The 22,437-nt window shown below is 41.8% G+C and overlaps 1 protein-coding gene across 34 annotated transcripts in view; it reads left to right on the top strand.

Annotated features, from left to right (window-relative positions):
• Window positions 1-20,579, top strand: part of LOC119726452 — a 92,855-nt gene extending 72,276 nt beyond the window's left edge. For 33 of the 34 annotated variants that reach the window (XM_038198123.1, XM_038198156.1, XM_038198155.1 and 30 more), the window contains 19 exons: window positions 455-577; window positions 1,144-1,266; window positions 1,645-1,761; window positions 2,452-2,574; window positions 3,129-3,401; window positions 4,712-4,846; window positions 6,946-7,206; window positions 8,088-8,200; window positions 8,746-8,965; window positions 11,122-11,241; window positions 11,916-12,037; window positions 12,577-12,723; window positions 14,498-14,879; window positions 15,336-15,538; window positions 16,558-16,710; window positions 17,700-17,824; window positions 18,602-18,885; window positions 19,750-19,816; window positions 19,960-20,488. In XM_038198123.1, the coding sequence (XP_038054051.1) occupies window positions 455-577; window positions 1,144-1,266; window positions 1,645-1,761; window positions 2,452-2,574; window positions 3,129-3,401; window positions 4,712-4,846; window positions 6,946-7,206; window positions 8,088-8,200; window positions 8,746-8,965; window positions 11,122-11,241; window positions 11,916-12,037; window positions 12,577-12,723; window positions 14,498-14,879; window positions 15,336-15,538; window positions 16,558-16,710; window positions 17,700-17,824; window positions 18,602-18,885; window positions 19,750-19,816; window positions 19,960-20,488 (3,620 nt within the window). Of the gene's footprint in view, window positions 1-454; window positions 578-1,143; window positions 1,267-1,644; window positions 1,762-2,451; window positions 2,575-3,128; window positions 3,402-4,711; window positions 4,847-6,945; window positions 7,207-8,087; window positions 8,201-8,745; window positions 8,966-11,121; window positions 11,242-11,915; window positions 12,038-12,576; window positions 12,724-14,497; window positions 14,880-15,335; window positions 15,539-16,557; window positions 16,711-17,699; window positions 17,825-18,601; window positions 18,886-19,749; window positions 19,817-19,959 lie in introns of all 34 variants that reach the window. The other variant, XM_038198122.1, reaches the window with a different exon arrangement.
• Window positions 20,580-22,437: the final 1,858 nt, after the last annotated feature.

Raw genomic sequence — 22,437 nt, 5'->3', positions numbered from 1 at the left:
GTGACGAGTATCTTAGGAACTGAATTTATCAAAAACTAAGCCACTCAGATGCACACGGATTGCATACAATAAAGTTCAATCTATAATTTAATCGCAAAAACGAAGCAGCTTGAATTCTTAAACATTTAGTATATGGAATGAGCCTACATAATAATGACCAGCTTTAAATCGGTTTTTCTCAAAACACAAAAAAATGTATACGTCGGTTCGTGGTGCAACTGACAAATTGATCATTCACTTGATCGATCTTTGTATCGGTTATGCAATAAAATTTCAGGTTTAACAAAAACATGACATAGCCATTAATCCAGTAATACTGCCCAAAACCGTGCTCTTAAAGCACTCTACGGTTTTCATAGATTCCTCAGGGGATAAATAAAATGTAATACATTGTAATACCTGCAAGATACTAATGGGCTAATTTCCTGAAACTTTGTCCTTTATTTTCCACCAGATGTAAATGAGTGCGAGGACTTATCGTCCTGCCCACCTGCCAACCGGCCTTGTATTAACTCCATCGGTGGGTTTGCCTGCACCTGCCCGAGTGGTTATGAGTGGAATTCAACACAATGCACAGGTCAGAACCAACACGGATTTAATTGTTTTGTTCTTTTTGCACATTTATTGCACATTTTGCTTTTAATTTAAAAATTCTCCAGGTTCAGTCTTTGGTCTTTGATCACTGTCAGCACGAGCATTATGGAGCATGAGCACTTGGAGGAAATCTTATTAGTTTACTGCAATACAACGAAGTAGGCCTTTAAACGGGAAGAATAGTTCTGGTTTTTGTTCTTCCTTTTTTCCTGGCTGGATTGCAGATCTTCAGTTGGATAAGCATGGAACTTACGCAAAGCACAACGTGATACTTCAGATAAAAGTTCTTTTTTTTTTTAGTCTCAAGTCAAGGAATGGATCCTCAAAAAAAAAACTTTTGAGAGAATATTCTGCAACAAATTTTAGCCATAACCCCCCCAAAAGAAATTGACAAGCTACTCAGCACAGTTTTCCTTGTAGGTTGTAGCCAGTGTCACCAGAGATGAAAGATTAGAAATGTACGATTGCAAATTGGACCTGAACTTAAAGGCTCAACACTTTGATCAATGTCAACAAATCCAATATGACATTTGTTCCCTTAATACACAGATGTGGATGAATGTTTAGCTGATGACGCTCCTTGCCCCGACACGGTGCCTTGTCAGAACACAGAGGGTAGTTTTACCTGTCTGTGCAACCAGGGCTTTGCCTGGGATGGTGGGAGCTGTTCAGGTAGGTTCAGTACCGGTTTTTCACGGCGGTCACTCATTTTCCGCACAATAAAAAAGTGGGGGGCGTGGCGGGGGGGGGGGGGGACTTAACATCATATCTTCCTATGAGATGCCCTTAAAGCGGTCCCAATTTCTGACAATAGGCGGCACTTAATTTTCATGGAGGCACAATTAAAGATGACGATCAAGTGACGTTGGAAAAGGGACTATCGTCGTGAAAAAGAACTACCAAAATTGTCAGGGGGAGGGGGAATGGGCACCATTTAAATATCGGAGGCGCTGTTCAAGCGGACAGTTTAAGACACCATTAGACAATTATTCACTGGCCAAGCTAATTCTGATCAAGGACTTCGTTTTAATTGTTCCCTGATTTTCTTAGATGTGGATGAGTGTTTAGATGCACTGTGTGCAGATACCGCAACTTGTGTCAATCAGCCTGGTGGTTATAGCTGCGTGTGCCCTGCTGGATATCTCTGGAATGGAACATCCTGTGAAGGTAAACATTGAAATCTTCTTTTTGAACTTAAAATCCTGAAGACAGTAGTTCTCAATTTCATTTAAGTGTCCCAAAACCATTTGCATTATGTGAGAGGACTCTGGGGGATGGGGTCGGGTATGTTCCAAGTATCCCCTCAGCTGTTACAAGAGAGAGTGAAGGATTTTTGGGATCGTTTGCATTTATCCCAAAAGTTATCTCTTTCCGAATTATATTTTGAAAATGTTACGTGTACTTAGATTAAAGAGTGAACCTGTACAAAACACCCTGTGAACTTATTCCGTCTGGCTTGCTGTCATTTAGAAGAAATCAAGAAATGCTGGCGATTTCCAACGATCAGACAGTTAACAGATATTTTTGAATAAAGAGTCATTACAACATTTCGTAATCAAAAGGTTGTGTATGGTTGCTCACTGTTTTGTACAATACAGTTATATCCCCTGAGCCGAAACAGGTTAGGTTTTGAAACACATTTCTTTGGGTGATGCGTGGTGTATTATTGGAAACAAACAAAATTCACAAACAGTAAATGACCTTATTAAACTTTTGCTATTGGCTCGTTACAAAATATTGGGTGGGGGGTTTTATGTAAATGACTTTTGAAGGATACCAAAGAAAATCCTGAAATTATGCAAATTTCATAAGAATAGCGATATGGCCGAGTGTCATTTTGTTTCCATTATTTTGAAGATATTGACGAGTGCGAACAGGAGAGCCCAGTCTGTCCATCCACGTCGCCTTGTCAGAACACGATGGGGAGCTATACTTGTATCTGCTCTGCAGGCTATGCATGGAATGGGACTCAGTGTACAGGTATATCGTTTGTTTGTTTGTCCACCAGTCTATGTTCAGTAATGGAAATTGTGTCTGTTCTGAAAGTGGGTTTAAATGGAATGGGGTTCTATCAGCGGGGGCGATTTCTTGTCAACCTTGGGGGTGGGGGACAGTGGACTAGTAACTAGGGAAATCGGAAAGTGGGGAGTGCATGTGGATGGGGACATGGCCATTGGTGTCAAACATTACTGGGGGTGGGTGGGGGACACATGTCCCCATACCCCCAATCATCATTGATTCTCTCCTGTGCCACAAGGGTTTTTCTCTGGGGTCTTCAGTTTACTTCCCTCTGCAAAAATCAACACTTGTGATCTTGACTGTGCTCTGTCTTGTAAGACATGGGTCGTTTGGCGGCTGCCTTAGCACCATTACATGCATTCGGCTCCACATTGTAGCAGCATCCTTTCGCAATTCAGCCTTTGCTAAAGGACAAATAGCCCCCAAATTTATATTCCCATTCAGTTCTATAATGTTAAGATGTTGCCTTTGTAACGCTGTTACAATTTTGAGTCTTTATATTTTATTTTTGGCAGATGTGGATGAATGTCAAAGTTCTGAGCCTGTGTGCCCGTCATTGGCTTCTTGTACCAACACTCAGGGCTCGTTCAGATGCCATTGTCAAGATGGATACACACTCACCGGACAGCCGGGATCCAGTTTGTATTTCTGCATGGATATTGATGAGTGTCAGGATGTAGCGTTGTATGATTGCCATAGCAACGCTACATGCATCAATGAGCCTGGTGCCTACCGTTGCATGTGCTCAGAGACGCAAGGTTACCGCGGCGATGGGACAGTCTGTACTCGTAAGTTGTTTTCCTTTTTGCAAACCATCTTAAGAGCAAGAAATTGGATTGGAGATCCTATGGACTCCATGTACCAACAAAAGGGCATGTTTTTACCACTTTTGAGAGCCCCGTCGACAAAGTACACAAGACTTCCTGGATGTTTAAAGCTATTAGCCACAGCATCTTCGCGTGAGCGTCAGGCATCGACGGCGCATGAATACGTTCAAATTTAACTTGCGATGGTTTCCCAGACTACTCCCCACCCCCAATAACTTTGGATCATTCAAAGTACGCAGTGAAACTGGAACCAGTCTAGGTCTTCCCCAACTTTCCTTTTCTGGCCATTGAAGGAGTATAGCCCCCCCCCCCTACTTGTGCACGGAGCCCATAGGGTGTTAGCGAATCTCCAACAGGGATTTTCCATCCATTTTGTTTCAAATGCTTGACAATCAGATGAGAACAGCACACCTTCCCCGCCCCCCCCCCCCCAAAAAAGATTATCCAGTTCGTAAGTGTGATCTCAGTTCATTTGAACCACGCCCACTTGCCATTAGGGAGCACTGGATCCATTGGAACTGGAAGCTAATGCAACTTGAGTGTTTATCAAAAGGGCACTAGTTATCAGTGGTGCGCGCGTGTGTATGACGTTTTTACTAACGAACCGGATAGTCAAGCCCAGTAAAGCCAGTCCCAAAATCCACAAAATTTATTTCAATTGATGCAAAATGGCTATTCAAGTCTTTTCATGCATCTGGTGTACATGCAGTGGGCCTGCCCAGTCATTGGTGTTATGGGGTGATCCTGTACAATGGCACTGCCCGGCAACCTTCACCAGTATACAACCAGTCTAAGTTACAAGTGAAAGTCAGTCAGTCTGTGAGTCAATCTCTCAGTCAGTGAGATAGATACAAAGCGGATAGTATGCTGGCTCTCTGGGATCAGCAAATGAGGATATTACCTTCAAGTATAAATCTAAAGCATCGTAATTGTAAAAAAAAAAGGTAAAGATGCCCCTGTGTTAACAGGGAACGGAGTGCCCATCTCTCTTTCTTTAGTGATTGGGCCAGACTCATATGCTGCTGCAGGGCATCGCCACACCTCCTCCACAGCGAGTCTGTTACCTTCCAAGCATTGAATAATGCCGGTACCCATTCAACACCTGGGTTGAGAGGAGTAATTGAGGTAAAACGCCTTACTCGAGGGCACAACACGCATGGCCACGGCGGGGTTCGAATCCATAAACTCGCGATCATGAATCCTGTGCTCAACCGCTAGACCACACTTGCCCATGTAATGGACTTTGCATATTATATTATTCTTTTTTGCAGCATTTGATCTGTGTGAGAGCGGACCTTGCTTGAATCAAGGCCAGTGCACCTCATCCGTAGGAAGTGGCAGCTATGAGTGTGTGTGTACAGAGGATTTTACAGGAGTCAACTGTGGCATCAGAGTAGTACTTCAAGGTATGTGCTCAGTTAGGGATGTAAAGTACATTTGCTATCCTACTTTTTTTTGGGTGGGAGCATTTCAACACAAACGTCTTGTTTAAGAATGTGATTCTAGGGCAGGGTATCTGAACCGTAGGATCAAGGGAGAATGGAGATGTTTTGGAAGGTACAAAGAATTACTAACCGACTAGAAAATTCCAATATCATTCAGAAGAAGGATTTACAACCAGTGTGTCCAAACGACGGTGACTTATGGGGCAGAGACATGGGCAACAACCAAAGATATGGAACACAAATTGATAACAACACAGAGAGCTATGGGAAGGAGAAAGCTCAATCTATCATTACGGGACAAAATCAGACATACCATGACAAAAAACAAAGGTCAAAGATATTATAGAGAAGATCAAGGAAATGAAAATGGAGATGGACAGGGCACCTTGCGAGAACACAAGACGACAGATGGACCAAGAGACTCACAAAATGGCAACCAAGGACAGTCACAAGAAGAAGAGGCAGACAAAAAAGGAGATGGAAAGATGAAATCACCACATACATGAACACGGCAACATGGAGTAGAATGACAAGTGACAGAAGAGAATGGAAACTGCTCGAGGAGGGCTTCATCCAACAATGGATGACCACAGCCTGATGATGATGATGATGATGATGATCTGAATCGGGTAGCCGACCACTAGTGTCAGGAACCAGTTCCAGAATATGGAATCGAGTACCCGTAGCCAATTTATATATAGTAATTTTTCAGACAACGAAAAAAAGGAATGTCATTTGTGGGAAATATTCAAGTCAAAAACCAGTCTACATGGAAAAACAAAAAAGATTTACCTTTAGGATATGCTTGCAAAAATGTAATTTATACCGTAGAGCTATAAGAGCTCGGTGCACACACTTGTCTCTTGCTGCATAGTGCACCGATGTGGTAGTATGAACTGGCGGACCTTTACAACAATCTAAACAGCAACTTCTGAGATTTAAATTTTGGGGTTGGGCTTCTTTGACCTTAACAAGTTTGGCTATAAAGCCTTAAAAGGATCATGAGAAGTATGCAAAATAGTCAATTATTCAAGATGTAATTTACGCCACCTAAAATGACTGTAAGTTAAATGCTATTATAATTATTATTGCCTAATAGACACTGTGAAACTTTCGTGTAACAAATCGTAATTGAAATGCTACGCAAAATGTTTTATTGCACCACTCTGGCATGAAAATGTGGTGTTACATTTCGTAAAATTGGCTGCTTAAGGGCCCTGTCACACTTCTGCGTATCCCAATTCCTTATGAGTTGCGCATTGACATTTTTTTCATACGCAGTCGTACGCACAATACGCACCTCATATGCATCTCTATCGTTTTGTGTAAGTTTTATGTACGCAGGCATACGCATGGTACGGCCCAGTGCGCTGGACAGTTTTGGGCATGCACAAAACTACGCTGCGTACGCTGTTACGCAGGTCATAAGTTATAAATACGCAGCGCATCGGTCCCGCATCTGTCGAGCACGGTACGAGTACGCTATGGGTTCGTGGGGGATAAGCGGTTCATACGCAGTAATACGCTGACCTCCCGGCACGCACCCCGTCAGCATATGAGCCGCCTATAATTGGACGTATACATAGCGTACTTGCAGCGCACGCTGAACGAACTCATAGCGAATGCCGACGTATTGCGTCAGGCGTGCGGTCGGCATAAGTCGGGTGCGTCCGGAATACGCTCAGCATGTGCACTGCATACTGACCTATTCGCAGCCCGAAAAATAATGTTGTGCACTGCATACGCAACTCATACGCATCTCATACGCAATTGATGCGCTGAATTTGTTACTTGTACGCTAGATGTGCGTCGCACATAAGTCAAAGTATTCAAAAAAATTAGGCGTTTTGAGCGTACGGCTGCGTATTGAAAATTTTTGATAAGGAACTCATAAGGAATTAGGATACGCAAAGGTGTGACAGGGGCTTTACCATTTTCTATTTAAAAAATCACTTCACGTGCTGTTTTGGCAAACTTTTTTCAACATTGTACTCTAAGCCATCCAAAGACTCAAATTATATTTCCAATCGTTTTTTTGTTGCTTTTGTGTTCTGGCACAGGTCCAATCTCTGTCCTGAAGCACCCTGAGCCTAGCCTCATCACAGCATCGCTGTACGACACAGTCACGTTAGAGTGTCAGTTTGAGAATGCCAACAGGTTTGCTTGGTACAGAAACGGAGTGGTGCTGCCCGGTACAAGAGACGTGTCATTTCTTACAATCGCTGGAGTCACTTCGACTGACCGAGGGTACTACTGGTGTGAGGGGAGTGGCTTGCAGGGAGTTACACTACAGACAAATGCTTCCTTGCTGCTGATTGATGGTAACAATTTGCATAAAATTAGCATATTATGTAAACTTGCGAAGTTTATCAAGCATAAATATTTTTTGTCATGCCGTTGCACTTAAAGTTCTCTAGGTTCATTTGCAAATAGTCAAAAATGAAGCTGCCCAAATATATGGAAATCATACTGCTTGATTGTAAGTAATACGATCAAGATCCAGTGAAATTGTTTCGCCGAGTATGATGTCATTTTCAAGAATAGAAAAATAATAATCATTTCCCCGTGATAGTTAGGGCCTATAGCCATAGAGAAAGTGCACTGTCAATAGAAAGGGGGTCCGCTCATAAGTTTGACGCCTCATAGGTCCGACGCCTCAAAAGTCAAAAATTTCGGCCTTTGAGGCGTCAGACTTATGAGAAGTCGGAATTATGAGGCATAAAATTGATTTATTCCGCCTCATAGGTCCGACGCCACATAAGTCCGACGCCTCACAAGCCCGAAACAGCGTTTGTAAATTGTCAGACTTATGAGACGTTGGACCTATGAGGCGTCGGACCTATGAGGCGGAATTTATGCCTCATGAGTCCGACGCCTCATGAGTTGTCGGACCTATGAGTTGTCGGACCTATGAGGCGTCTTACTTACGATATGGCCCCATATAAATGTGTGCATTTTCCAAGTGTTCTCAAAAAGTGTTAACATCCACTGAACTGAAAGTGTAACAGGTTTAATAGTTTTGAACCTTCTTCTTTGGAGTTTGAGTGGTGTTATAATTGTAAATTCAAGAAAACTATATGATCCTATATATGTGCCTAAGTTTAAGCATTGGTGTAGGGCTAGTTATGATACTGACTGTTTGCTTATTTGTTTTCCGTAATTCTTGTATAAATTTGATTTTCTGATTGATCTTGAAATGTAGGTGTTTCTGCCTTCACCTCCGAGGCCAGGTTTCCAACATTGACGTTTGTCGATGAGTTGAGAAACAAAAGCTCGCCAATCTTTAAACAAATATCGGCTGAAATAATAACCTTTGTAAGTATCATAACATTGTTCCACTAGGCAAGAAATACAGATCTACCGTTTCATTTGTAGACAGCATAAAGAAATCCATGCCAAACCATATTTTGTATAAGCAACACAAATATATTCTTTAATGTCCATGAATTGTAACAAATAAACTGTAAAAAAAAAAAAAAAAAAAAAAAAAAAATCAGTGCCATCCCAAATCTCCAGGGAAGATCCTTGCCACAATTGGATGCATAACTTTTTCAAGTCAGTTTTACACTTTTCTCGGCATAAAAAAAATGCACTTTCAGATTGCCATCTTTATCTCTCCTTCTAAGTTAGTCATAAATGTCTTTAGATTAAAAAAACCCATTCTGTTGAATTTAATTCAGTTTAATTTGACCAATTGATGACATGTTATTTGACTTTTTTGCGTCCTACCTATGTAATGTACTTGTAAATCCTCTCCTTAAAGACAATTTCCCAATATTCCAGACAGAAAAAACGGAAAACGGTTTTTCCAGCATGTGCATAACCCCTAAAACAGATTGGTTTCTTCTTTTCTTCCTAAGCTCTCGGAGGGTTTACAATCTGAGGGGGTTCAGGCAAACATTGCTGTCAAAGAGCTGAACAGTGGAAGTGTAGTGGCAACGACTGAAATCCTAACCAATGCCGGAGGGACAAACAGTGATGACTCCGAGTTATTGAGCATTGTCCAGGATGCACTGGTTGGCATAGCAACCGCCTCAGATGGATACATGGATCCATCTTCTATCACACTTGAGAGCAGCGGTAAGAAACCGTGGAACACTGAAATCCCAGGATGGTATCTGATGCGATTTTTATATCATGTAATAAATTTATATCACATAGAATTGATTTACTGAGTACATTGCACAATCGTAACTTCTTTATGTGGGATTTTACATCGGTAGTCTGAGTATCACCCGTTGTCCAAAGGAGTAGTGGCGCACCCAGGAATTGGCTTTTTTTTGGGGGGGGGGCTCACAATTTGTTTTTAATTTTTTGGGGGGGGGAACGGACTATTGTGACGTTTTTGGCGCCATTTACACCCCTATTATATTACTCGAAAATAGGCCGTATCACTACGGTCAAATCATGGAACTAAAAAAAAATGACAAAATTTTTTTTAAAAATGACAACCTCTTGGGGGGGGGGGGGGGCTCAAGCCACCCGAGCCCCCCTTGGGCGCACCACTGCAAAGGAGCCGTCTCCATAACCAACGTCCGATATTATTTGAGCAATGCAAATGTTATGCGAGCCCGCTCGCCAGCCAATCGCAGTCGACTTTAGAAGTTGTGACGTCGTTCAATCAGAAATGAGGACTACGCTGTTGATTGGTCAATTTTTTGGCTGCCATGTTTTTGTATAACACTAATGGGTTACCGAAGACCCGATAGAAGGCGCCTGCAGTTTTGCTTTACATACTTAATCACCGAATCTGCTCGCATATTATAGATCCTTCTTGTGAAAGGGGATATGCCATAGACTGGTGGTCGTTTTGGTAAGACTAAAATGAAATATTGGTTTTGCCCTTTAAAGCTATAGTCCATCATTTGTAATTTGTGCATTTTGTTCGTTTGAAGCAACAAAAGGGTTCAAAATCTAATGAAGGATACTGAACAACTAACCTGATGAAGTTTTAGCTATAGCTTCAGCTGTACATATCGAGAAAAACAGCATTCTAAGATCTCAATTTCAAATCAAAAGTTACTGAATCATGTTTTGAATTGTTTTGAATTGCAGCCATACGCGACATAGCGCACTGATCCGACGAATTATAACAACCGCGCGCGCGTGTGCGTCGTTCCAATACTTGTGCGCGCTGCGCTGAATAACAAAACGAACTACTTATTTAAATTTTCCTACGGTGCTTCTTAAGAATCACCGTTGGAAATGCCTTCTTTCGTTGATTACTTCAAAATGACAGCTTCCCAGAAGGAATAATTTCACAGGGAGTTTAGTTCCCTTACTATCTTTCAACCAAGTTTGTTTTTCAACAATAATTACGCCAGTTACTTTTCAGATGGCTGCAAATGATGGACTATAGCTTTAAGGATTTCATTCTATAACTCCAGCATATACCAGTGGCCTATGCAGGTTTTTGATCAGGAGGCGGCAAATGGGTGATATTTGAAGACTCTCTTTCACAGTTTTAAAAACAAATATAAATCGCAAATATAGAAACATATTTAGAGAGTATAGTTCATTAGCTTTTTTTGCTAGCCATGAAAAAATCTTTTTAATCAACTAGATATTGTATTGAGTTTTATAATATGACTATTTGAAATCAAGTGCCGCTTTTCATTTTGTCCACGGCGACTGATATTTGACTTCACCATGTGCCGAAACTGGAGATTCCGAGTCGAGTTCAACAAACAGTCCTTTTCAGACTTCTACTTCTTCAAAAAGACCATTGGAAAATGACCATTGTTGCAAATTTGCAACAACGTTCATTTATAGGAAAGAAAAAAAGAACCAAGTAATGAAAGAAGGATTATAACGTTAAAGAAAGCAAGTCTACCTCACTGCAAATCCATTACATTCCTAACAAATGACAATTGAGACTGTGGACAAAATGAAAAATTGGTACTTTGCCCATAACTCAATAAATAATTTAAAAATATTTACCCGATGGGAAAGATTGTTCCTATTTGAAAAGCTAATGAACTATCTCTTCAAATATGTATAGATGATTGCGATGTATTTGAAAAGCTATGAAGAAGAGGACACTTTTAGGGTCCATCTTTTTTTTGGGGGGGGGACACCCTGTATTTCAGCATGGAATAAATCTTGCATACTTCGCACCATACGAATAAGAAACATAAGCACCAGCTACTGTTCATGGATTTTAAAATTACTTTTTTTTGCGATAGAATATAAAATCAACTTCTGGCAGCTAATTTTCATCATAATATCATTTGCAGGGAGTTGTGTCGAGACTAGGTGGCCCACCATCTATGGCACCATTACTCTCCCAGCTGTACCCCTCGGTGAGGACACAGTATCCAACTCGGATCGTGTGTGCCCTGATTATACCATCAATAGTAAGTTCCTGACCTTTGAATCCTACAATTAATATTCACATTGTATAGCTATTTTACATATATGCAGTGATGTGGCAGCGTGGTTAAGGGCATTGGATTTGTATTCTACGGGTAAAGCTGCAGGTTGTGGGTTTGAGTCCTGCCTGGGGTCATGGTGCGTGTGTCCTTGGGCAAGGCACTTTGTCACTCATGGCTTCTCTCCACCCAGGAGTGAATGGGTACCTGTGAGGGCAGAGATGGTTAAAAGCTTCCTTGCGCCTAACAGGCAGCATCGAGCTTTATACTCCCCAGGGAGCTGAGATGGTGTTGGGAATGTTTCATGGGCCTAATGAGCAGGGGCAATAATAATAATGTAGTGCCTTGAGCACCAGTCCTGGTGGACTCATGCGCTTTATAAATACCCACAAAATGGTAATTTAGGTTCAGTAGTGTCATTCACTGACAAAAATAATACGGGAAAGGAATTCAACAGCAGATTTTTTTTTTTACCTGCAATTTCATTTCAAGAAAAACAACTTGAATCTGCATCAGTATATGCTTTTTGGGAACATGCTCTCACGAACAGTTAATCTCGAGAACATTTCCTAATCTTTTACTAATCATCTATGTTTGCCCATTGCAACTTCCAATTACAGCAAATTAATATGTACACTCCATTCTTCACTCAATCCAAGGTGGTCAGCCCATAGCCTATGCTGTTTGTGTTGGAGATGGCTTCTCTCCGGCACAGTGGCTGGTTGAGTTGCAGTGCGGCCGAAACTTGACAGTTGATGAAAAGCTAGCTCTCTTGAACAGGGTGAGGCCATCGTCCAGTAGCGTAGTAAGAACAATTTCATGGGGGGGGGGGGTTACCAAAATATTTTTCCTGATATTTTGATATTTTGATATGTCAGACAGCTGTGTTGATGGTTTCAACCACATCCGCATACATTGTACAGTGTGTACAGTGGTGCACCTGGGGGGCACAATTTTACCTTTGGTGATATGTATGTGGCCTATTTTCGAGTAGTATAATAGGGGTGCAAGTGGCGCCACCAAACGTCAAAATAGTCTGCCCTCCGAAAAAAACTCCAATGTTTTTCTGCGGCCAAAAATTTTGGGCAACATTTTTTGAAAAAAATTTGAGCCCCCCCTCCCCAAAATGCTGAGTGCGCATATGAAGAGAAAATATAGAGAATATTTTCATATCTCAGGGCCCTTAACTTATCATACAGAATGAATATTAATGTGGGACCATCGTGACGAAATTCCAGAAGTTCAAAGGGGAAGAATTCTCCTTTAATATTTTTAGTTGTTATTCTTAATCTTAAAATATCCCTCAACTTCATTGAATAGGTGGAAGTTAACGATGAAAATGTGATGGTGGTGGCGTTGCAAGTCATGGCCCTGACTGAAGATGCCGAGATGCTGAGTGATGCAGGAGTCGCATCAACCGCCGACATCATGACGAAAATTGCTGACGTGAACTCATCTACTTCACAGGTACAAATTATTCTGGTTGTTTGGGTCTTATTAGGCCGATGCACTGCTGGGAGTGGGGTTGGGTTGGGGCTATGGCACCCCAGCGAAAATGCCTAGAAAATGATAGTAGGTACTACAGGGTGAGTAAAAAAACAAACGAACCCAAATGTCGGAACTATTGTTTTATTGAAGTTCTGCATGTAGCACTTTCAAAATCTAGGATATAAAAGCCCAATTCATAAGCTTTCTTTTAGTCTAAGAATCGTTCAAATCACTCATGTACTTTTCAAGTTACAGAATTCTAAACACAACCACCGTTTTAATTTTCTGTCCACGGATCACAAAAAAAAGGTGTGCGTTCTTTCAGCAAAACGAAAACAATTCACACACATCCCTATGTGATTTCTTTTCGTTTCGCTGAAAGAACACTGAACTTTTTTGTGATCCATGGACAGAACCTAAAAGTGGTGGTTGTGTTTAAAATTCCGTAACTTGAAAAGTACATGAGTGATTTAAATGATTCTTGTACTAAATAAAAGCTTATGAATTGAGCTTTCATATCCTTGATTTTAAGAGTGCTATATGCAGAACTTCTCTAAAACAATGGTCCCAACATTTGGGTTTCGTTACTTTGGACTCACCCTGTATTAGAAATGATACGCAAACGGGACATGTTTGCGGCTCAGAAAAAACTAGCTTGTTATGTCACCATTTTGTGTGGTTATTTGACCAGATTCACACACATACAAAACATGCAACATGGTAAATTAACAACCAACTTTTTCCAAACCGCATACGCATTGTAATTGACAATAGTAGTTTTTTTTTGGGCAAATCCTTGGTTTTAATTATTCTTTGGTAATGAGCCAATGACTTTTTTTAAAGTGCATATAGGCACTGTTACACTTGAAGCCATAAGATGCCTGAGGAAGAAGACAATTAAAAAAAAACTGCACAGTTTAAACGGTGGGAGGAAAACCCTGGACAAATAATTTTAAAAAACCCATTGAGTCAGTTTGAGACTGAAAACCTAATTCACATGTGGGCCTATGAGGGATTTGAAATAGAGGTGGAAGACTATAGGCAAGGGAAGGGCCGCTGTACAAAACTGACTCTTGCTTGCAAAAAAAAACCACACAAAAATTGCCTGGTTAGTGGTGACACTGTCCATCATTCACTTTGAAAAGGGTCTTGGCTACACGTGGCTTCAACTGCTTCTCATATATGCACATGTGTCATTGCTAGCCATTGGAATGACACAAGTAATTTGGACGGGGTCTAAGATGATGTCCGTGCAGCCCCCTCCCTGACTGCTTTTCGTTTCTGCGATGGCCGGGTAACAGGGCAAATAGTTCTGGCCACATTATACTGCCCTGAGTGATCTGTCAGTTAGTTTGACCACGAACTCGTTTCAATTTGTTCTGGCAACATTTGTTGTCGTCATGTATCTCTGATCCCAATTGATTCACTTATGTGTTAAAAGTCAGGTTTGTGCAGTGGTCCTTTCCTCGCCTTCCAACTCTATGGTCCGGGTACGATTCCTGCCCTGGTCCACACGTGGATTGGGTTTTTCAGTCCCTAGTTCTGTGGGTTTTCCCCAGAATGTTTTTTTTGGGTTAAATTTCTTTCACTAGACCATATCATTTCTTCATTATGTTCGTTTGACAGGAATCTTCCTTCAGGCTTGTGAGCCACGTCAGTGCCAGGGGGGGTGTTTTTAAAGCTTCCAATAGTAACAATAAGACTCGGCAGGTTATAATGGTAGCCTTTTCGTCTTGAAAACATTGTTTTCTAGGTAACAGAGACCGTGGTAGACACTGTCGGCAACCTGATGTTTATCAGCGATGAAGTCTTGCAAGAAGCCGAAGTCCGAGAGAACGCTCCAAGCAGAATTGTCAGAGTATTAGAGCGACAACTTGGCGAGGTCTCGCTGGCAGGAGATGTGTCGTTTCGGGAAGTCCACCCTAACATTGCTGTGGAGGTCCGCGGAGTGACCGAATCCACCCTCTTGAATGGGCTGGGGTTTGCGTCTGCTAATTCCTCGTCGTCGGGGTTATTTGGAGAGTCCAGCCTGATGGTGATGGAAGGAGAAGACGAGCTGTTCCAAGGAGCTTCAGAGAGTGAGATGCCTAGTGCTGTACTTATGCTGCCTCCGGAAGTCAACATCCTTGCAAGACGTATGTATCATATATGTGAGGCGTTCTGGCAAATGCGAGCAGAGGTCGAAATGAGGGTTTGCTTGTATTAGGAAAGAGAACGAAATTCTCCTACGATACTGTTTGTTGCACTCCGATCCGATATTCCGTTGACAACTTATGTAAAAAAAAAAGGGCCCGTAAAGTTTTGGCTGTGTTGTAGTCATGAAAATGAAAGATGCCAATTGTTTTTCTATAAAAACACTCTTTATTTCACGATCTTTATACTATTTCCTTTAAACAGGCCTATGTGTAGTAGACATATCAAAGATTACAAATATCAATAAATCGGAAATTGTCTCATTTTGCCAGAAACCTCCACAAAATTGATCAGAATTGTCTGATTCTCTAAGGAATAGCTTTCAGCAAGATTTGAACACGCAACCTTCAAAAGTGAGCATGATGACTTTGAATATTTTTGATGACATTTGTTATCAGGAGAAGTCGGCGGTGGCATCCGCGTGAGTTTCTCCGTCTTCAGAAAACGGAATCTCTTCCAGTCGCCGTCGCTGGCAGACTTTAACAAGGGAGAGGACCGATTCAACCGGACCATCAACACGCGTGTCATGTCTGCCACCGTGGGTAGCCAACCAATCACAAACCTGAATGAGCCTGTTACGATACTACTCAGCAGACTTGATGTGAGTCTGTTTATTGTGGAATTTCCATGCACTGAAGGTTAAAGGTACAGGGAGGACGAACCTGTGTTCACAGGAACGGAGTGTCCATCTCTCTTTCAAAGCGATTGGGCCAGACTCGAGTCCATGAAATGCTGTTGTGGGGGGATTGCCACACCTCCTCAACAGCGAGTCTGTTACCTTATTACCTTATGCTGGTACCCATTTAACACCTGGGTTGAGAGGAGTAATTGAGGTAAAGCGTGCCTCACTCAATGGCACAACACGCATGGCCACGGCGGGGCTCGAACCCACAATCTCACGATTATAAATCCTGTGCTCCATCGTTAGACCACACGTGCCCACTGACATCTACATTGCACTGACACCTAGGGGGCGGGGTGGGGGGGGGGGGGGGGGCAAGGGGGCGTCCCCCCCCCCCAAAAAAAGACGAAGACGAGGTGCGAAGTCATATTGATGTTCAGTAAAATGCACATTTAACATTTTGGACATCCGCAGGGTGTCAATGGGAGTGGGGTGGGCAAATGTCCCCCCAACCACCGTCGAAAAAAAAGAGATAAATTGAGAATATGTTAGAGAAAGTACAAGGACTTTGAGAGCTTTGCCCCCCCCCCCCCGCGCCCTCTAGAAAAACTCCTGGCGACGCGCACCCATGACCATATAGTCCTTCAGTCTCAAGTCAAGTCACTAGCTGTTCAAATGAACTGTTACAAAAGCATCCCTTTGTCATTGTTCATCCCGTTACTTGCGACTGGACTTGCGACTGGACTTGTGACTGGACTTAACTTGTGATAGACTCCACTTCAACACTGCAATGTTCACACTCTAAGTGTACGCAAACTTATTTACGTGAACACAGATGTAGCGGCAGCACCGTTGAGTCCCTCTAAATGGTCCCCCAACTCACTCTCTCTTTGTAACTGGGATGGGGGTGCGTGTGCACGAGTTAAGCAAAGATCTTAATACCTTATGTGCCTGATCTATACGTACAAGAAGCATATTTTCTTTTTTTTCTGCTGTAGAATGATTCCTATGTGGACAACACGAGTTGTGTGTTTTGGGAATTTGTCAATGCAAGCTGGTCAAGTGAAGGATGTCGTTTACGTGAAGAGTATATCACTGATCAGTACATTGCTTGTCAGTGTGATCATCTGACCAACTTTGCAGCTCTAATGGTGAGTATAATTCAGATGTGTTGGCTTGGTTTCAATAAACACCAGTCTGCTATTTTTCATCAACAATTTTTTTCCACTTTAAATTTAAATTTCTTAATTTTTTTTGAGTGGATAGAATCCCACTTCGTCAATTTCTTTGTTTATCCTCCTTTACAAATTCTCTCAGAAATCATTTATTAGTCCCTGGCCAGGAGGTCCCCTTGACAAAAACAGTTTAAATTAAATTTCTAGTTGCCTTGCCCATTCAAATACCTTGCTGCTTGTTTTTTTTCTCAATTTTATAGTGCCTTTTGCATTATAATTCACTCGAATCTCTCTTTTATCGAATCTGTATTTTTTAATGCCCATTTGTGCTTTTAAAGTTTTAACTGCTTGTATAGTTCTATATTCTTATACTGTAAGCCATGTTTTAATAATGTCCATTTGTAATGTCTTTTTGTATTGTCTCTTCTTAAATTGTGGCATCAGGAGATTAACTCGATAGTAATTTAGTTTACTTTTTTAAAATCCATCAGGGGTGCTACTTTTTTTTCTCTCTTTTTCTTGTTCTCTCTCCTAACTGTATGTGCATGTTTTTGTTTTCTTTACTGTTCTTATTGTCTGTACTGAATTTTTACCTGTGAAATTAATAAATGAAATGAAATGAAATGAAAAACTATAGGGTTCAGCCTGTTCTCCATCAAACGTGAAATGGGTCAGGTGCTTTGTGGTTCATGTGATGACCAAACTCTGAGTGATTCCCTTTTGCTATTTCCTGCGTTTGCAGCATTACTAATATTGCTGGCACCGTGACCTTTGGGCGTGATCCCAGGCTACATGTCACAGACGAGTTTATGGCTTCTGACAAGTGCCCTTGAACAAAGAGATTGACAACTGGGCTACCACTTAATGTATAGGGCAGGACCACTCAGTTGGGAGAGTTCCTCTCAAGTGTTACGGAGGTCGTATATTCAAACCTTGTATTAATGTACAATTTTTTTTCTGACTAGGACATCTATCCCGAGTCACCTTTGACCGAGACTCAGGAGTTCATCCTCAAGTTGCTGAGTCTGGTTGGATGCGGGATGTCTATCCTAGGACTGGCCGTTACCATGGTTACCTACCTCAGTCACAAGTATGCATTGGCAGTTCTTATATAGAACACCCAGATAGCTTCAATAAAGATTTCCTGAAGTTTTCACTGTATACCCAAGATCTATCCAAGAGTGGAATCAAATTCCAAAAGATATCCACTCCACTCCAGACCAGAATGTCTTCAAGCTTTGGACGGCATCCATTAGCCTGTTGTCTCTGTACGCAAAGTCCCCCCCTCACTCAGTTGCAGTGAGAGAGTTCAGACGGACTAGAATGCTTTACCACTTTCTGCCTGGTGCTCAAGCAAAGACCATTCGGGTTTGTTGGCATGCAGAATAAAATTGTGTGTAGTTGTCACCATATATGGGCCTGAACCTGGACAGGCAGTGCAGTCACTGTGTGGTCCTCTGAACAAAAGATTTCCACACACTGCAGGTAGTGAAGATGTGTGGACTTGCATGCCCATGTCCACACAAAGTTTCCGTCTCTCTGAGAAACAGTTTTAGGGGCATATTTGGCTGGGGGTTATTCATCGCAAAATGAAGAGGAAAGTTCAAGGTAATCATGGTACAACATTTGGGCTGAAAGAGTGTTCACAGCGCAAGTAAAATAGTTTTTCCTCCAGTTTTTCTTAACTACACGAAAACAAAGGGATGTCCACGCTTGGTATGTAAAGTAAACGTGTGCGCACATGCAGCGCATCCGTCCGACAGGGATTCAACAAGTGGTTATCTACTGTTCATACATAATAGGTAATCCACAATGTGAGCAGTATTTTTAAACAAAGTTCAAATGTTCTGTGTTCCCCTTTTATCAGGAAACTTCGCAAGACCCGTCCAAACCGCATCCTGCTGAGTCTGTGCGCCTCTTTGCTGTGTCTCTACATCACCTTTGTGGTTGCCACGGCTCTGGATTCAGAGCGAGGTGTTGCAGAGTTGGATGTGTTGCCGTGCTGCGTCCTGGCCGGCTTCCTGCATTACTTCACGCTGACGTCGCTCTGTTGGATGGGCGTGGAGGGCTTCAACATGTATCTGCTGTTTGTTAGAGTGGTCAATGTGTATGTGCCGAAATTCATGCTGAAAGCATCACTGGCTGCTTGGGGTGAGTGTATCATAGGTCCTTTACTCAGACTTGAAATGAAGGACAAGGGAAACAAATCATTGTGTTTATGCCACAGCCACAGAGGAGTGTTTTATTCCGGATACCAGTGATAGGGCAAACCGGTTGAATTGTCAATTGTAATTGTTTTGTAAAAATAATGGGCAACACCAGGCCCGACCAGAAATGGGCAACACCAGAGGCCCAAAGCCACAGTGGCATACACGATATACTTGACAATAATGAAATACATGTATGAAAATGAGATATATGGCCATTAAAGAAAAATTAAACTTGAATAATAAAAATTAGCTTCCTACTGATGTTACATTCAGTCAGGAAAACGTAGCCTCGGGAAAATTGAGAGCGCTATGGCAAGTATCACATTTGCCTAACAAAATAAAAAAACAAGGGATTTAACTGGTTTCATTTGCCCCATAATCTGAGGAGTAAAATGAAAAAATCTTACTGAAGAACTCTATGTTGTACCACTGTCTTTTGATTACATCATAGTGAGGCATGCTGGGGATTTCCCAGGGGCCAGTGCCAATATTCCCAAGACTTAATATGATTCATCTTGTTGTTAGTGGGCTCTTCTTTTCTTTGTAAACAGAGAGAACTTTTTTGAAGTGTATGTCTTTTCTTTCTTCCACAATTTCTCCTGAGTTTATCCTGTCCTGGAACTCTTGCCTTGGATCGGTCAGACTCGCCGTTTGTCCTAACTACTCATCCTTTCTCATTTTATCTGTGGTTTTCGTTTTCAAGTTGGCAAGCTCTACGGTCGTGACAGAGCAAACTTGTGAACCATTTTGAGTCGTACAGATAGCTTCATGATGGCTCCTTTTTATATTTGCTTTTTTTTTTTAGGAATACCTGCATTGATTGTTGCAATAACTGCTGGGGCTACCAGGGAGGATTACGTTGGAACAGACTTGTGAGTTAATTACCTCCAATTTATGGAGAGAGTTATATTGAATTGTATTTAAATTTTGAATAGTTCAATATCATGTTAGGCAGTTGTATTTGAACGTTTGGTTGATGCTCATATGATGACTTTTGGGGTTTTTTTTGTTACAGTTGTTTCTTGAAGCAGATTCCACTGATAGCTGGTCTCCTAGCCCCGATCGGCCTCATCCTACTCTTCAACATTGTTGTCTTTACGCTGGTAATCCGCCAGTTCATCAAGACATCCAACAACGACCTCCGTAGGAACAGGGACGAAATGTCCAAACGGAAGCTGCACAAGCAGCGTCTGCAGAACGCCCTGACTGTCATGACCCTGATGGGGCTAACCTGGTCCATCGGCTACCTGAATCTCGTCCAAGCAATATCATTCCCCGTCCAGCTAGTCTTCTGTCTGCTGAATACGCTTCAAGGATATTTTATCTTCATGTTGTATGGTGTTCGTCGGGCCGAGGTCAGGAAGCATTGGAGACGCTGCTGCGTCTTCCAAAAAGCCACTTTTTCTTCAGTGCCGACATCCTCCCAGACCCAGAGCTCTACAAATAAACCACAGGCACAGAGGCCATTCAATCCTAACATGATCCCCAGACCTCCATCACAGATCTATCGCCATCGACCTGATTCGATGATGCCCTCAATGTAACATTTTGAGTTTAATTTGAACCAAGTTATGGTTAAGATTCCTCTTGCATGTTCAGTGGCAACGCCAGACTCTAATTTGTATTTTTGTTTGGGGGGGGAGGGAATGGGGGGGGGGGGGAGGGGAAAGGAAATATTGGGAGGGGGGCAGTCAAATAAAATCTTAAGCCCATTGTGTAAGCGCCTGCAGGCCAATTGTCAATGGTCCGGAAATAAGCCACTAGAGCAACTTATAAGTGTAGTCGTTTTTATGAATGAGAAATGTATCAAACCGCAGAATGGTGTATAAAAAATGAATAATAAATGTACAAAGACGTTGGCTGCACACTATCTATAGCTGTATAAATGCATGTGTGGCGTGTTTTGTCTGAAGTACCAATGTTTATAATGCTTTCATTGGCCCAAAATGTGTCCATATTTTATGAATCTTATCAGCGAAGAAAATGACCATAATGAATCTATTTGTTGATAAATTGTTGGGAGAAAACTGGAGGGGGGGGGGGGTTGGCAAATTCCCCCCCCCCCAGCCCCGCCACTGCGCATGTTCGAAAGCAAAGTTTGCATTGCCTCTTGGGCCCCAAAAAGTCTCCGGTTTCTGGTACGGAGCTTGCCCAAAAGTGGTGCGGCGACGCGGCTTTTTTTGCCGTTTTTTTTCCCTTCAAATGTCGGCGGCTGATGACTGCAAATGGTGCCCGACTAAACTTAGTGCAAATATGGGAGCTAGTCCAGAGAGGCCACATAATACTTATTATCGATCGTAACCCCATATAAAACACGTTAAAATTGTGCAGCAGCAGTCAAACCAGTGAGTTTGGCGGTTTTGAGACATCATCTTTCATTTAAGAATAACTTTTTCATTTTGCCGACGCGCATGGCTACGGCGACGCGCGCGCCTACCAGAAACCGGAGAACTTTTTTTGGGCCTTATCCCTTGGTTACTATATTAGTCAGTTATAAGACCCTGTATGTATTTACATTTTAGTGTTGCATAATCCCGGAGGATGTGAAAGTGCCAACAGATTTGCAATGTTTTTGAAATGAATGCCGAAGTTGCCGCAGTAACTTTTCCTATTTTTAAAGTTTAACAGATACATTTATTAACAAAATTGTTGAATGCTGCATGTAATGTAGGATTATGGGTAATGGCATTTTTAGCAACCAAGGGACGCATAGCACCCGAGGCAAAGCCAAGTCTACTATGCGCTCCAAGGGGGATAAAAACGACAACTCCCACATCACAGTAGTTCAATTTTTTGTTATATCGTGCCAATCAAAAAAGATATAGACTTACGCCCTACTGCTGGAAATAGATACAGTCTGCAAGCTTTCCTGCCAGACATGGCAGTCGCAAGGCTTGCAGGCAGGTGCCATACATGCACGCCAATCCAAAGGTAATATGCAACGCAGTGTATATGAGGTAAATTATATGCAAGTGTACATGAGGTTATTGCAACGCAGTGTATATGAAGCATTGTTTTCATGGACTGGACACGTGGCCGTTCTAGGCCAAAAATCCACACAGTAGACGCGATATCAAATTGCATTGTTTGACTTGTAAATGAAATACCTCTGTGCACATTAGCCAAATTAAGAGTTTTTTTTTAATTAAAAAAAGTGTAAGCAGGTACGTTGTGATGATGGATGCAATCCTTTATGGAATAAAGATTTGCTAGGGTTGTGGGTCTTTATTTTTTTACACGGCATTGCGCTTAAAATGAATCTTTCACAAAGATCGCTTTCAGGTGAGTCGAAAATCGGATTTTTATACAATCCATCAGAAACAGGGAATAGTAAAATTGATATAGGGTATATGTGGCTGGTTATTTTGTAATGCATACTCAGTCATATTTGAAATATGTTTGTTAAAAAAAAAGGTATATTGGCTATTATGGGGATATATGTGGTTGGTTAATTTATAATGTATACATATACTCGGTCATGTTTGAAATATTT

Source organism: Patiria miniata, unplaced genomic scaffold, assembly GCF_015706575.1.
Source record: "Patiria miniata isolate m_02_andy unplaced genomic scaffold, ASM1570657v1 HiC_scaffold_2, whole genome shotgun sequence".
NCBI lineage: Eukaryota > Metazoa > Echinodermata > Asteroidea > Valvatida > Asterinidae > Patiria > Patiria miniata.
This window is presented reverse-complemented; position numbering and strand designations above follow the sequence as displayed.